The sequence below is a fragment of the Ceratotherium simum genome, chromosome 29, assembly GCF_057802395.1.
Source record: "Ceratotherium simum simum isolate JZ-2026a chromosome 29, ASM5780239v1, whole genome shotgun sequence".
Taxonomy (NCBI): domain Eukaryota; kingdom Metazoa; phylum Chordata; class Mammalia; order Perissodactyla; family Rhinocerotidae; genus Ceratotherium; species Ceratotherium simum.
The window spans coordinates 8,939,752-8,954,876 of record NC_141928.1 but is presented as its reverse complement, the minus strand read 5'-3'; the positions used below and the strand labels follow the sequence as shown (position 1 = coordinate 8,954,876).

Here is a 15,125-nt window from a genome sequence, read left to right as displayed (position 1 = left end):
TGCTCCTACAGGTGGTGGGGACCGGGGAGGACCACCCTCCTCGGGCAGCCATTTCCCGCCCAGCCTTTAGAAGGACCCAGTGCTTTAGTCACAGTGGCCTCTGTACCCATATTTCTGCCTAGGGACGCACAAAGAAAGGATTTTGGGGGCTACAAACCCAGAACAGCACTGCAGTTATACTGTCCCCGAGGCTTGTGTTCCTCATCCTAAAACCCAGATGACAGCCCAGGCCCTCTGTGGGGCCAGCAGCAGGCCCCCAGCCTCTGTCACAGCACCCCTCCCAGACAGGCCTGTTTTCCTGACAAGGAACTGAGGCACCAAGAGGGAAGGGGACTTGGGCTCGCCCTCCCACCCACTCAGAGCACCCTGGGCGAGTCCCTTGGCCACCAGGAGCCTGCCAAGCCCTGAGCTCTACAGGGCAGGGCCTGGGTGGGCTCGGTCAGGGTGCCGAGCATATAGTGGGCCCTCCGTGAATGTGTGCTCCTGTGCCTGACGCACAGTGAGTCAGCGGGGGGCCAGGTCCAGGACCCAGGTGTCCCCATCCCCTGCCTGGCACACTAGGGGCTCAGTCCCGGAGGCCCAGCGCCCGGAGCTGCAGGGGAGTCGGGAACCAGGGGGAAGGTCAGCCTGTCCAAGAGCGAACCCCGGGCCCTGCCTCTCTGGCCTCACCCTGAGGCTCAAGGACATGAACAAAAGGCTCAAAGCCAGTGACTCAGACTGCGAGGAATACACGCCCAGAGGAAGGGGAGGGAGGAAGCCGTGTGCCGCTGCACGTGCTGGTGCCTGCGGCTCAGACTGGGCCCGAACCACTCCTTCCAGACCCGCAGAGCGGAAGTCAGAACCACCCCGCATCTGCCCGCCCCTCTGCACCCACCAGACCCTTCATCCAAACAGCTTCGGGGTCCCTATGCTGCAAGAACATAAACCTTGCAACGACATTTATTCATTCATTCACTGTCAAGGAATTAAAACAATTTAAACTAATAAATGTTAATTAAGCTATTGATAATTGAGCATTTTCTGTGTCTGGCTCTGTGTTAAGTATGTATAAATGTAATTTATAGGGCCGGCCCCGTGGCTTAGCGGTTAAGTGCTCACGCTCCTCACGCTCCGCTGCTGGCGGCCCGGGTTCGGATCCCGGGCGTGCACCGACGCACCGCTTCTCCAGCCATGCTGAGGCCACGTCCCACATACAGCAACTAGAAGGATGTGCAGCTATGACATACAAGTATCTACTGGGGCTTTGGGGGGTAAAAATAAAAAAAATAAAAAATAAAATGTAATTTATAAACACACGTAACGTCATTTAACCTTTACAACCCAGGGAAGTACTATTATCACTCCCATTTTACAGCTGACAAAAGTAAGGCGTAAAGAGCCGAAGTGAACTCTCCTGGAGGCACTTGGCTAGTAGCTGACGGGGCAAGCTCTGACCTGCCAGCCGCACTGTCCACCTGAGGGGAGCCCACAGTCACCGATGACCAAGCCCTCATGGTGCTCGTATCATTGAGATGAGAACCACAACCACGCGAGGAGGAGCTGGAGGAGGGGCCCGCACCCAGTCTGCTGCAAGTGAGGCCTGGGCAAGATTGTTCCTGGCTGCAGGGGTTAGTCCACAGGTCCCACAGGGCCTTTCAGGGTCTGGAATTTGACCCAGAGAGCCTTCCAGAGGCACTCATCCAACGCCTTCATTGAACCGTGGGGGAAACTGAGGCCCAGAGTGGAGGCTAGACCAAGCTTCTGTCCAGAGCTGGACTCCTCAGAAGACACAGAGGAGACTCAGGAAGAGGGGAGGAGAGCAAAGGGGTTCTGCCTGTAATGGCACAGGAAGTCTGCCGTGCCCCACCCTGGGGGGCTCCAGGCCAGACAAGCAGCCCCGCCCCCAGCCTGTGGGGCAGGCCCCAGAAGCAGCTCCTCATATTCTGCCACAATCTCAACAAGAAAACAGGAAAGTTGAGCTGGGCGGCCCGCTGCAGCCTGCCTTGGATTGGAGGTTTGGTCTCCCAGGAGCAGGCAGACTCTGGGGTCACTGAGAAAGTAACCCCTCTGCTCCGAGAGAGGGGTCCTGCCTCCGGCCGCAAAGAAATGAAGAGTTTCTGAGGCCCCAGCTGGCCTTGGGTCAGGGCGAGAGAAAGGACTCGCTGTGTTCAACCACTCGGCTCAAATCACCGCCACCCTCACCTCCTTCCTTGAGAGATGGGATCACCCCCATTTCAGGGGGGGAACTGAAGCCCAGAGAGGAGACGCTCCTTGACCAAAGTCACACAGGGAGCTGTGACTGGGCTGGGCTGGGCCTGGAGGGTTGAGCAGTGGCCACCCCAGGGGGTCGGGCCCCACCCCATCCTCTCCCCCCTCCCCTTTTCCAGGCAGCCTTAAATATGGGAGTGGGGGTGGGAGGGGAGTATAGTTTTGGCTTTTTGTAACGCACCACAACACCTTGCTGTCTGCGTGTGGACAGGCCTGGGCTGTCTCCTCAGACACAGGCCTATCTGTGAGGCCAGCACAGGGCGCTTCTCTCTCACGGAGGCTTGTTTGTTTACTCAGTTTTCAAAATTATAACCTTCCCAGCCCCTCCCAGGCCACTCACTCCTTCCCTGACCAGTCCTTGCCGTCTGGAGCCATCCATGGGGGGAGAGGGGTGGACAGCAATGGAAAGGGCTTTGTGCTGGGGTTGGGGCCCTGGGTTCCCGTCCCAGTTCTGCAGCCTCTGAGACCCTGGGTATGTCCTCTCCTCTTTGTGGGCCTCAGTTTCCTCAGGAGTGAAATGGAGGGGACTGGTGAGATGATTGCAAAGGGTCCTTCCTGGCTAGGAGGAAGAACGGCCTGGGCCACAAAGAGCAAAGCAGCCACTGCCCATCAGCAAGCTCCAAACTCGGCAAGGGGGAGCTGGTGGCCTGAGCAGACCACAAGCAGACCGCGAGCACACCTTCCACACCAGTTGCAGCTCCGCAGCCCAACAGGGCCCGGACTCCCCAAACCTTAAGTTCTGTTCTCTTTAATTCCCTTCCCACCCGCCTGCCACCCAACCCCCCGCCCCACCAGGGAACACTTCCAAAAAACAAAGAAAAAAAGCCAAAACAAAAAGTGACACAGAAGTGCAATTGTCAGCTCACTCCCCCACTGGACGTCCAGATCGCCCCTGAAATCCCTAGCAGACCAGGGCACATACACAGCTCCCACCAGAACGCAGCTAGGATGGAACTGCCGTCTACCAAGCACCTTCCATGTGCCAGAACAGAATCTTCACGCACGTCGGAGGCAGGGATCGCGGTCCCATTTTACTGACACCTGAGGCTCCAAGGGGGTGAGTAACTTGCGCAAGGCCACGGGACCCTCGGTGGCAGAAGCCAGCTGTCTCCCTGTCAAGGCCAGACATGCTGCCTCCAGAGCTGGGCTGACCAAGTGTTTAAAACCAACATGCACTTAGGAAAACATAAAGATCCACTGTCTTTGTAACACAAACCACATCACATCCAGCTTGATGGAACTTTCTGGGCTGGCGTGAGTCCCATGAGATCAGAGCTCGTGTCACTGCTTCATCCCCACCAGCCTGAGGCCTGGCCTAAGACAGCGTTCAGAGAGAGCCCTTCCTTCCCCAGCAAGGCGGCATCATGCAATAAGTATCTGCTGGCCACGGCTGGGTGCCTTCCATGCAGACTGAGGCTCACAGGCTCCCAAGAGGTCAGAGCTAGAAGGGCATTAGAGACGGTCCTAGTGCCCCATTGCACAGAAAGGCAAAGTGAGGCCAGAGAGGAAGAAGGACTTGCCAAAGGTTACCTGGCACCAGCCCTGAGGCTCTCACTCCCAGCCTGCACCCACAAATGGCTCCTGGCAGGTGGGGTGGATTAGAGGTGGGTGGAGCACACGAGGGTGAATAGTTTCCTGCCCAAGGGACTCCTCTTCTAAAAGATTCCGGCTTGCCAAACTCAGCTCTGTTCTGCACGGGGTGTCGGGAGGATGGACGGCAGCTGCAATTGGCTTGGCCACAGAGGTGTGGGTGGGAAAGTGGGGTTCACACTTGGCAAACCACAATTGATTCTTCCTCCGCCCCTCCTGGATGCCCAGTTATCCACTGGAGCCCCGCCCCTGCACGTGAACCCTGCACCCAGCGCCCTGGCCCACGCCCTGCACTTTTGATCCCCCTGAGAGGAGGGACTCCCTTGGGCAATGTCCTCTCGTGGACTATACACAGCAGTAATGACTAGTGATGACAGAGCCAATGCTTTCTTAAAGGCAGAGAGCTCTACCCACATCATCTCCTCCATCTCTCACAACAACCTAGCAGGTCTGGGCTACTGTTATGCCCACTTTACAGATGAGAACCCTGAGACCCAGAGAAAGAAAGGCTCCTGCCAAATGACAAGGCAGTTGAGACAAGATCTCAAAACCAGGTCCTCAGAATCCAGGCCCAGCCCTCTTCCCATTCTGCCCTTGGAAGGGAAGAAGGTTCTCATACTCAGAGCTGCATGGGAAGGGAGTGAGTCTCCCGTCATTGGAGGAATGGGAGCAGAGGCTGCAGGACCACTGGTCACCTTAATAAAACAAGCTATGGGGTCCATCAATCCCACAGGGCCCAGGAGAACAGACACCAGATCTTCCCAACCTCGCACGTCACGGTCACTGAGGCCTGGTTGCTCCATCACCCCTGTATATACACTCACGTCTCCTGACTGTCCCCACCCCCACTCGCACTGGTCCAGGCCCCCTCTCACCACTGGGCCCTCCTCCTCTCATCCACCCACCGAGCCCTCCCCAGGACACTCAGGACAAAGTCCCCTCCTCTCCAAGGCCAGCCCCTGTGCCTCCCTCCACTTCACCCATCCCCCGCTCACCCACTAGGCCAATCCCCCATCACGCTTTCCCATAGAACATCTCCCCCGCCGAGAACACCCCTCACCCTGCAGAGGGAGAGCCAGCCAGGAAGGGCCACATGGGCAGGGCCCACAGAGGACTTTGTGCATCAGTGTGTCTCTGGTGCCTAGTACAGTGCCTGGCACACAGTAGGTGCTCAATAACTATCAACTGAAAGAATAAAAGAAGGAATGACCAAGTGTATCTGGGGCCAGAGCTCGTCACAGCCCTGCAGGGTCTCACAGACGTGCAGATGGGGACCCTCCACCTCAACTTCCAACATCCAAACCCACCCAGCCCTGCCTTTGACAGGTACCTCGAGACCCCTAGAAAAGAGTTTTCAGAGGCAGGGAATTCCCATGAGTAGATACTGGTCTTGGGGTCACAGATGGGGAGAAAAGGCACAGGGAGGCACAGCCATTGCTCCAGAGACACACAGCAAATAGGCAACAGGACCAGGCTGAAAACCTGAAAGTCAAGTTCTGGACACGTGGCCAGGCAGGGGGGCATGTTCCCATCTGTCTTTTTGCCTATTTATCCTCTGTGCCCCGCCCAATGCCAGGCAGAGTGGCCTATGCTATTGAATGACCGACTCTGCTACATAACCACAGCCCCAGTCTCACCGCCCTCCAGGTGCCTGCTGACTGCCACAGGTATCCAAGGCCATGGCTGGTGCTCCTCAACCTGGGGCACGCCAACTTCCCGGAGCATATGGCAGGGGGCAGGGGGTGCCTGAGGCCAAAGGACAGACCTGGCACATCTCCCTGCATGAAGTGCCAATCATCAGAGCCACCACTCACAGCGTTCTCACCCCCCACCAGTCCTGTGCTGCACGTCCAGGGCCTGTCGCTCTTGACCGTCATGGCCTGAGAAGCCAGTACTGTCTTCCTCCTTTACAGAGGACACTGAGGCTCAGAGAGGGTGACCGACTTGCCCAAAAACTCCAGTCCATCTAGTGGCAGAGCAGGGACTCAAACTTGAGCAGCCTGACTGCAGAGCCTTGCCCCAGACCTCTCGACTCCCTGCTTCTTCTAACTCACCATCCACTGCATCACCAGGCAGGTCCCCTCACCTCTATGGGCCAAAGGTAGCACATCTCCAAACGTGGACGGTTCCCAGGGGCTGGAACCAGGTGCCCTGGAGAGATGGGCACTTCCCGTTCTTCCAGTTTTAAAATCTGTGAGATCAGAAGATTGCAGCCTTCTGCGTGACTCACGCCCTCAGAGTCAACCAGGAGAGGGGCATGACTCTGCCCAACCCTCGAGGGTTTCCAACCTAGGCCTCTACCTTCATCTTTCCTTAGAACTCTACCCAGCACCGTTGACAGAAAACCCTTCTTCCCCAGGCAGGGAAGCAGCTGGGGGTGGGGCAGGGGGAAGGGAAAAGCAGCTCAGGAATGTCTGCAACCACAGGGCGATACTGCGAGGAGACCCAGGGTGAAGTGAGTCACGAGCTCTGCTTGCGGAGGAGGACGGGGCGCCGGTGGGAAGGAGGGCAGAACTGGCCAGAGAGAGACTTGAGTGTCAGACTGAGTAATGACGGGAGGGACAGATTTGTGCAACCTATGGGAGCCTCTGACACCCGCAGCTCTGTTCCCACTCAGCTCCCTTCCTCCTCAGGTCCCCTCCCTCCACCACCTGCCTCTCTTTGGTGCCTTTTCCATGTTGTCCCCCTGCCCAATCTAGGCACCAGGAACTGTCTAGTGGAGCATGGTTTTTACAGCTAAGGCCTCGGACTCCCCAGTCTGGACCTGCCACTGACTTGCTCTGCCCCCACCTGTAAAAGGTGGGGAAGAGGCACGGAGGGTGAGGATTCAATGAGGTATTACAGGCAAAAGAAGGCCTGGCACAGAGTAACTGCTCAGTTAAAGGATGACTAATCTTACAGGTATTGTTCAGATCCTGATCCAGGCCCTCTCTACTCCATCAGCCACCATCCTCAGGCAGGAGACATATCAATGGAGTCCCTGCAGGCCACAGGCTAGGAAAGCAGTCGATCATACACCCAGAGGCCGAGGTCATCAGTCCATGTCCTCAGCTCACAGGCAGCCCCTTCGAGCCCACTCCGCCCCTCAAAAGGTGCTCAGAGGTGTCGGGGGCTCCCAGGAAGGAGCCTCCCTCAAAATGCCCAGGTTGGTGGAAGCAGGCTGGGGGAGAACAGAGCAAGAGGATGGGTCTGTCTCCAGCAGGGAAACTGACCAGAGCGGGAGAGGAAACAAACACAGAACCCCAGTTTGCCCCTGAAATCCACTGTCCAGTCACAGTGGAGCATGGCAATGTCCAGCATTAGGAGGAAGGCTCAGAAAAGGTCTGTACGGATGGCCTTTGTTGGAACAAGATGCAGCGTTTGGAAATGCTTCCAGGAAGGTTCTAATGACCTGGGAGAAATGTTTATTATAAACCGTTTAGTGAAAGAAGCAAGGCACAAATTGAGTCATGGTCTTAGCATGTATAACAATAAACACTGAACGGAAATGCCACTGAAGAATACAGTGGACGTAGGATGGCGGTGAGTGATTCCTACTCTTGTCTCTACACTCCATTCCTCAGGAGGCAGGAAGGGAAGGCCACGGCCCAGTTTGGGTTTAGAAAGGTCTCTCTGGCAGTGTGTGTGGGAAGCACAGAGGGGTGAGGGGAGAAGCACGGAGGGGTGAAGAGGGAAGCATGGAGGGGTGAGGCGGACAGCAGCTCCAAGCAGTCGAGGGCAGTGGGAAAGGAAGAGAGTGAGGCTGGATGGCGGGGGGAGGGCAGGGTCAACGCCAACAAAAGCACGTTATGTAAGACAGACACAAGAGAAGAGCAGAATCCCCAGACGCTTCACCCCAGGGGCTGACCCAGACCTTGGCTAAGGGCAGCAGCCCGGGCGGGGCCGGGCACCGCTTCCGGCCGGCCTGGTCTCTCTGCAAAGCCCAGGGCAGCAACTAGGAAGCCCAGTACTGGGGTGGGGGTGGCGGAAGGCAGACACCTCCTCCCTTCACTCCCGGGGCCTACAGCCCTGTCCCAAATGTGGAGAGGTAGGTTTTTAAAATCTATTTGGAAAAAGGCATTATTTGTTTTGCTCCATAAATAAACAAGATATCATTTTTCTCATGTCTGATTATCAAAAGGGAGATAATACTCAGGAGCAAGGTACCACGCACTGACAGAAGGAAGGGTCAAATGTTTTCAGCCTTTTCAGAGGTTATTCATCAACACATCAAAACATGACCTGAGAGTTCTGTTCTGAGGCCTCCGATACAGAACCTGGGGCGGGACATGTGCAAGCAGGTTCGGGCAGCACCGTGAATACTAGCAATGGAAACAACCCGAATGTCCGTTCACAAGGGCCTGGGTAAATAACCCGCACCACGCACAGAGAGAAACTCTCAAAAGGAGGAGGAGGCAGCCTGGTGTTCTGACACAGAAAGATGATCACAATACACTGAGTGAAAAAAGTCGAACCACAGAAACATATCATCGGACCTCTTTTTATAAACAGAGCCACATGCGTGTGTACACAGGGATGTATGTTTGGAACCAGTGACACACCAGTGACTTCTTCTGGGCAGTGGGATCAAGGGAGGGAAGATGGAGGGAACTCTCATTTTTTTAACTTTACACTCCTGAATTGTTCGTGCGTGCATTACTTTTGCAATCAGACAACACGAGCAGGTGGGCCACCAGGCGTAGTGGTTAAGTTCGTGCACTCCGCTTCGGCGGCCCAGGGTTCGTGGGTTCAGATCCCAGGTGCAGACCTACACACCACTCAGCAAGCCATGCTGTGGCGGTGTCCCACATACAAAAAATAGAGGAAGATTGGCACAGATGTTAGCTCAGGGCCAATCTTCCTCACCAAAAAAAACCCATGAGCAGTGGTTGCCTCAAGTTGGGAAGGACTGGGGAGAAACGGAAGTGACTACTTATGGGTAGAGATTTCTTTCGGGGTGATAAAAATGTTCTAAAAGTAATTGTGGGGGCCGGCCCCGTGGCCTAGCAGTTAAGTGCACGCGCTCCACTGCTGGCAGCCCGGGTTCGGATCCCGGGTGCGCACCGACGCATTGCTTCTCTGGCCATGCTGAGGCCGCGTCCCACGTACAGCAACTAGAAGGATGTGCAGCTATGACATACAACTATCTACTGGGGCTTTGGGGGAAAAAAATAAATAAATAAAAAATTAAAAAAAAAGTAATTGTGGCAATGGTTGTACAACTCTGTGAATATACAAAAAAACCATTGAATTGTACACTTCAAGTGGGTGAATTGTCCGGCAGGTGAATTATGTCTCAATAAAGCTGCTCTTTAAAAAAGAATTAGCAAGGGGAAAGGTGAGCCCGCGAGAAGGGAGGTGCTGGCAAACTCCCTCACCTGCCCTCTCAGGTAATGAACCTTAGGGCATAGGTGTGGGAGAAGGCCCCCAGAATTACACGCTGGGCAATAGAATTTCCAGAGCAAAGGCTGAGTCCTTGAAGGTTGTCCTAAAGGCAGAAGGGCCCCCCCCCCGCCGGGCAGTGCCAGGTTTCCTCAAGACCACAACATCCAACCCCTACTTACATACCTTGAGTAACCATGAGCTCACTCCCTCACTTGCTTCACCTTGGTTTACATGGCTCAAAACATACGCAAAGAACCCCTCATACATCACTGACATGCTCCATCCAGACGCTTCCACTCTCACGTTCTAGTCCCATCCTCTGCGCCAGGTGGAACGTGTAGGTTGGTCTAACCCTCCACCTCTCCACATCCTAGTTCCTTGCTAGGCATATGGGTCCCCCATCACTGCCCTCTGGACCCGCTCCAGATAGCCCACATCCATCTCATACATTTGCCAACACAGAAGGAACAGTCATCAGGGTTTCTAAAATCCCAGGTGGATTCTTGCAGGCAGGGAACCAGCATCCACCATGACCCCAGGGACTGGACAAACCTCAGAGAAACAGGACCTAAACCACAGCCACAACTGCCCCCTTCAAACTCTAACACCTGACCCCTCTCCCCACCCACTAGAGAATCAACAGCAGAGAGTAAATGACAATTCTCAATAATCAGAGCAACTGTTGGCTGAGCACTCACTTTGCCCCAAGCACTGGGCTGAGTCTCTTGCCTGCATTATCATTACATCCTTGCAACAGAGCCAGCAGGGAGCTACTATTATTCCCATTTTACAGATACGAAAATTGAGATTACAATGCTGGCCCAAGGTCATGCCAGCTAACATAATGTGGAGTCAATGTTGGGACTCTGAGCTGGAGATTTGTGGGAAAAATTGGGGACCCTTGGCCCCTCAGAGCCAGAACGGACTTTAGCCATCAGGTAGCACACCCTCTTCAGCTCACAGCTAGGGAAACTGAGACCAAGACAGAGTGAGTAAGTTAACCTGAGGTTACCCAGGCCTCGTGGCTCCCAGGCCAGGGCTCTTTCCTCCACGCAGGCTCCCTCATGAAAGCAGGAGGGAATCATCCTGCCACCAGCCCCACGGGGCCGCTGTTGTGAGAACAAGCCCCTGCTTGCCAGGGGCTTTGAAATCCCAGGATGAAAGGCGCCGTGGCAGCAAAACAGGACCGTGGGCAGGAGCGCGCCTGACCTCTGCCAGGACTTGCAGGCTGGCATTCACCTGCTCACCTGCTCAGGGCAGGCGCAAAGCTGCGGGAGACACCGGCCAAGCCACAGAACCCCGACAGGCCATGGAGCTCAGGGCACTGTGGGAAGCGATGTTCCAGGTCTCCCGGGTGGAGAACCAGGCCCCAGGTAGGAAGGGCTCTGGAATTTTAATTGTCTGGCATGGAAGTGCTCACTGCTCCTTGGGTGGGGTGAGGAAGGTGCAGGGAGCAGTGGAGGTGGCAGACACACCCTTATTCCCCTCCAGCAGAGATTTCTAAGGCGGCTTGCCTCCTTGGGAGGGGGCTGGAAGCTTCGCCTCCTTCCAAACTCCCACCCCCACATTTCAGGAGCCCCCTCAGGTGAGCCTGGACCAGGAATTTGAGGCATTTGAAGAGGCCTATTAATAGCACTGAAGTGTTGAGAAGAGAGAAGCCAGCAGGCTCTGAGTGGACACAACCCTCTTCCACCCAGCCTGGTATCCACAAAACAAACCCAACCCTGTGCAAAAGAGGACACTTCACCTTTTGTGGTCTCAGTCTCCTCCCCTGTAAAATGGCCAGGGGAAGGGGGGCGGGACGCTGGCACTTCTCAGCCCAGGAGGTGGGAAGAGGGAGAGAGCCAGAGCTGGGTGTGGGGGAAGGAAAAACCCCAGCAAAGAAGGCGAAGCACACCCCACCCAGGCCCGGTGAGGGGCCCCCACAGGAGGTCGTGAATGGATGGACTGTTACAGAGCCCCAAGAGGCTGCCACCGACAGGGAGGGGAAGGAAGACTCCGCCCCAGCCTTTCTCCTCCAGGCCTGTCCTACAAGGAGGCTTTTCCCGGACTTAGTCCCCTGCTGGTCTGAAGCTGGAGAGGGTCTGACTCATTTCTACCTCATCCTCACCCCGGGGGCCCAGCCCCAGGACTGGCTCAAAAGGGAAGCTCAGGCCGAGGGCCCAGGACCACAGTCCCCGGACAAGCCTTCCCCAGTACCTTCTTTGTGTCCAGCCGGGGAGGGGCCCTGGGGACAGAGGGTTAAGGGACACCTGGTCCTTTTTCTCAAGGGGTACGTACAGACAGAACACAGCTGCTGAAATTCTCCAGGACTGCAGGACACATCAAGATAAGTGTAGGTGGACACAGTGCTCTGGGCCCACTGGACAGGGAGAGGCCAATTCAGCCAACAGGAACAATCTCATCTTTCCACAGGCCGTCCCCACACATCGACCTACACCCCGGGCATTGGTGCCTCGTCTATGCCAGGCCCTGTGCTAAGCAACTTACATGAATTAAGTCACTTAAGTCTCTCAACAACTCATTAATAAGGAAGAAATCATTCACCCACTTCAAAGAAGAGAAAACCGGGATGCCAGGGCATTAGGAGACTTGCCCAAGATCTCAGTGCTGGGAAACAGATGCTGGGATTCCACCCAGGCAGCCTCACCCAGAGTGGGAGAGGTGAGCCACAGGACTGAGTCTCCCAGGCAGCCTGATATTCTCTCTCTCTCTCTCCATTCTCCAGGGCTGGGGGAGGAGGGACGCGCAGGACCCTGCTGCAGTCCCCAGCTTCCCCGGGAAGCCTGGGGGGCAGCTGTCCTTCTGAGAAGTGGCCGCTGTGCAGTGACAGGCTGGGCGCAGGGTTGACTGAAGGAGGGGGCTGAGGAGGCTGGGCTCCGGCCTTGCCCAGCCCCCTGGACATGGCAGCCAGGAGCACCCTGCTGAGCCTGAGCCAAAGGACAAGGATTCCAACCCACCCTCCTGTGCACCCCATTTATCCCTGGTGCCACGCCCCAGGCTCAGTCCCAGGCGTTGACGGGCCCGTCCCTGGAAGCCTGGGCCACGTGTACGGGGTCCGGGGCCAGAGCGAGCGGAGGACCGGGACAGTGAGGGAGGAAGGTCAGGACACGCTGGCTGAGTGGGCCTGGAATGCTTCCGGGCGGTGATACCCGAAGTGGGCGGGGAGGGGGGGGTTACGACCGCTCCCACAGCTCAATCGCGGCAGTATGTTGGGGGATCCGAAGGAACCGGCTCCGAGTGGGTTCGGATAGAGGAGCGGGGTTTCGAGGCCCCTTGGGAGGGGGAAGGGCAGGCTCAGAAGGGGGTGGGAAGGGGCGCCCAGACGTGGAGGGAACAAGCTCGGAGGCAGGACTTGGTCCCCAGGCACTCCCACCCTGCCCGGGGCCTGACTCTCCGGAGACCCCAGCCCGGGCGAGGACGGCGGGCCGAGGCGGGGGCGTGGCCCGGGGGCCCCCCGTCGGACCCCAGGCGCGCGCTGCGCCGCGCGGCACTCACCTGCGATGTGCTGGCGCCGGGCGTCGTCCAGGTGCGTGGACAGCACGTCCCCCATGGCGAGGAAGCGCCGTGGCCCGATCCGGCCGCCGCCCGCCGCTGCCCGCGCCGCTCAAGCGGACGCCGCTGGCGCCATGGAGCCCCGCCCGCCCCGCTCCCGCCGCTCCCGCCGCCCTGGTTGCGGCCTCCACTCCGCTCGGCTCCGGCTCCGGCCGCGTCAGTCCCCGGGCCGCCTCCGCCCGGCGCCCCAACCCGCTGCCCGGCGGCCCCTCCCCGCCCCGCCCCGCCCCCGGCGCCGGGCCCGCCCCCTCCTCGGCCGCGGGCGGGCGGGGCAGGGGCCGGGGACGCGGGGACCGCCCGCAAGACAGAGACAAAGAGGAGGTCCGCGAGAGGGAGAGCGAAGAGGAACGCGCAGAGAGGCGCGCGGACCCGGGCCGAAACGAAGAAAGAGCTGGGGTGCCCTGGGGGACTCGAGCCCGGGTGCCACCCCTCCCCTACCCGCGCGGGAAGAGAATCACGCCGAGGAGGTCGTGGGGGACCGATAGGGGTCGCCTAGACCGACTTGCGGGAGCTCAGCGTTCGCGCCCCACTGCTCCCGACCCCTGCCCCCAGCCCCCAGTCCCACCCGCCGCTGCCCGCTCTCTGGAAGTTCCCTGGCCTTGATTCCACCTGCCCCAGAGGTGTGCCCGCCTGTCTTGCGCAATAGTGCAGGGAAAGGGGAGGTGTCAGGGAGGGCTCAGGCCCAAAGGCACCCCCAGTTCCAGTGCCAGGCAGACATTCCTCAGGCTTAGCATATGGGTATTTCACTGGGCAGGTGGCTTGTGGGACAGGGCAAGTCAGGAATGGAAAAAATAGTAACATTCTATAGCTTGTAAAAGACTCAGATTCAAAACCCATGCACTGGCATGGACTATGGGTACCCAGCCTGTGGGACTCGGCATGAGTGGGTCACAGGTAGGGAGGAGTGTGTTTCAGTCCTACACGCGGGCCTCCCACGCTGGTAGAAAAGACAGTCAGGTTAACAGCTGGGATCCCCAAATCATGGACGGATGTGGCAGAGGCCTTCCTTGGCTGCTGACGCCCAGATCTCCTGTACTGCATCCCAAGGGTCATCCAGTTTCTGCTTGCTTACCCTGGTGACTGAGTACTCACCACTTCTCTGCATGTACCACCCTGTAATTGAACAGTTCTTACTATAACTGACATAGCCAGGAAATGATGATAATAAAAGTTCACATTACTGAGCACAGGTACTTCAGTCCTGTCAACACCACAGAAGGTAGGTTTGAAGTTGATTAATGTGATACCAGCACTCATTCATGCATTCAGTGGCTTACCTTCAGCAAACAGGTGATATACACCTTCTGCTTGCTAGGCCCTCTGCAAGATGCTGGGGGGTAAAAAGAGAGGATGCCCAGCTTGTACTACCCGCTCTGTGACCCAGGACAAGTGGCAGTTGAAAACCTCAGTTTCCTCATCTGTCAAATGAGAATAATGACGCTTCGTTGTGAGGATTAAATGAGATAACAAAGTGACTAGTATAGTACCTGGCACAGGATTGGTCATGTCAACAAACAGAACCCTCATTCTATTATTCATCATAGTCCCTGCCCTCAAGATCATATAGAAGCTTGAGGAAGGAGCAGAATATTCTGTTTTGAGGAAAATCACAGAGGGAGTAATACCAGAACTACAAGTTGAAAAACCAGAGTTTTGACAGCAGATACTAGAGAAGAGCATTCCAGGGAGTGGGGACAACACAGGCTTTGAAGAGCAGGATGCACTCATGCAGCAGAGTCATCAGAGTTGAAGTCAAGCTGGCAGGGATTACTAGTTTCCTTTTACAGAGATGGAAACTGAGGCCCAGAGAGGGAAAGTGACTTGCCAAGGTAACACAGCAAGGCAGAGGCAGAACCCAGTCAGAGGCCAAGTCTCCTGACACCCAGTGTCCTGTTCTCTTTGCACAGCCAGAAGCAAGTGATGCTGCTAGCTCATTTCATTTTTCCCATGACTCAAGCTATAGGCACTGGAAAGGCCTGCTCTGCCCTGGGAGTGGATAGCTGGAGCTAGCTGGCATCTGGACACCCCAGGACATCTCCTCAGCCAGGCTGGAGGCCTGACCGGTTAGCGTAGAGGTGGGGCCACAAGCAGCCTTTTGCCAGCCTTCACAGTGCACCCAGGCCTGTGAGCCTGGAGCACCCACAAACTTCCCAGCGTGCCAGGCCCCTAGCCCAGGGACCCTCTTTCTGGGCTTTGGAGACTCTCAGTCACATGTCACCTACCCTCTCTGAGCATCATATGTGAGAGGCAAATGAGATCGTGAAAGTGGAAACGCATTGTAAACTATAGGGTGCTGTACACGGGTGTGAATAGCTTCCCCCAGACCTCGGGACCAGTCTCTTCCAATTCAAGATTCATTCAGGGGGCCG

The 15,125-nt window shown here is 56.7% G+C and overlaps 1 protein-coding gene across 1 annotated transcript in view; it reads right to left on the bottom strand.

Annotated features, from left to right (window-relative positions):
- NIBAN2 (niban apoptosis regulator 2) overlaps positions 1-12,853 on the bottom strand; it is a 52,243-nt gene extending 39,390 nt beyond the window's left edge. Inside the window, exon 1 of the mRNA XM_087419050.1 lies at positions 12,700-12,853. Coding sequence (XP_087275176.1) covers positions 12,700-12,754 — 55 coding nt within the window. The 5' untranslated portion in view covers positions 12,755-12,853. The remainder of the gene's footprint in view (positions 1-12,699) is intronic.
- Between the last annotated feature and the right edge of the window lie 2,272 nt (positions 12,854-15,125).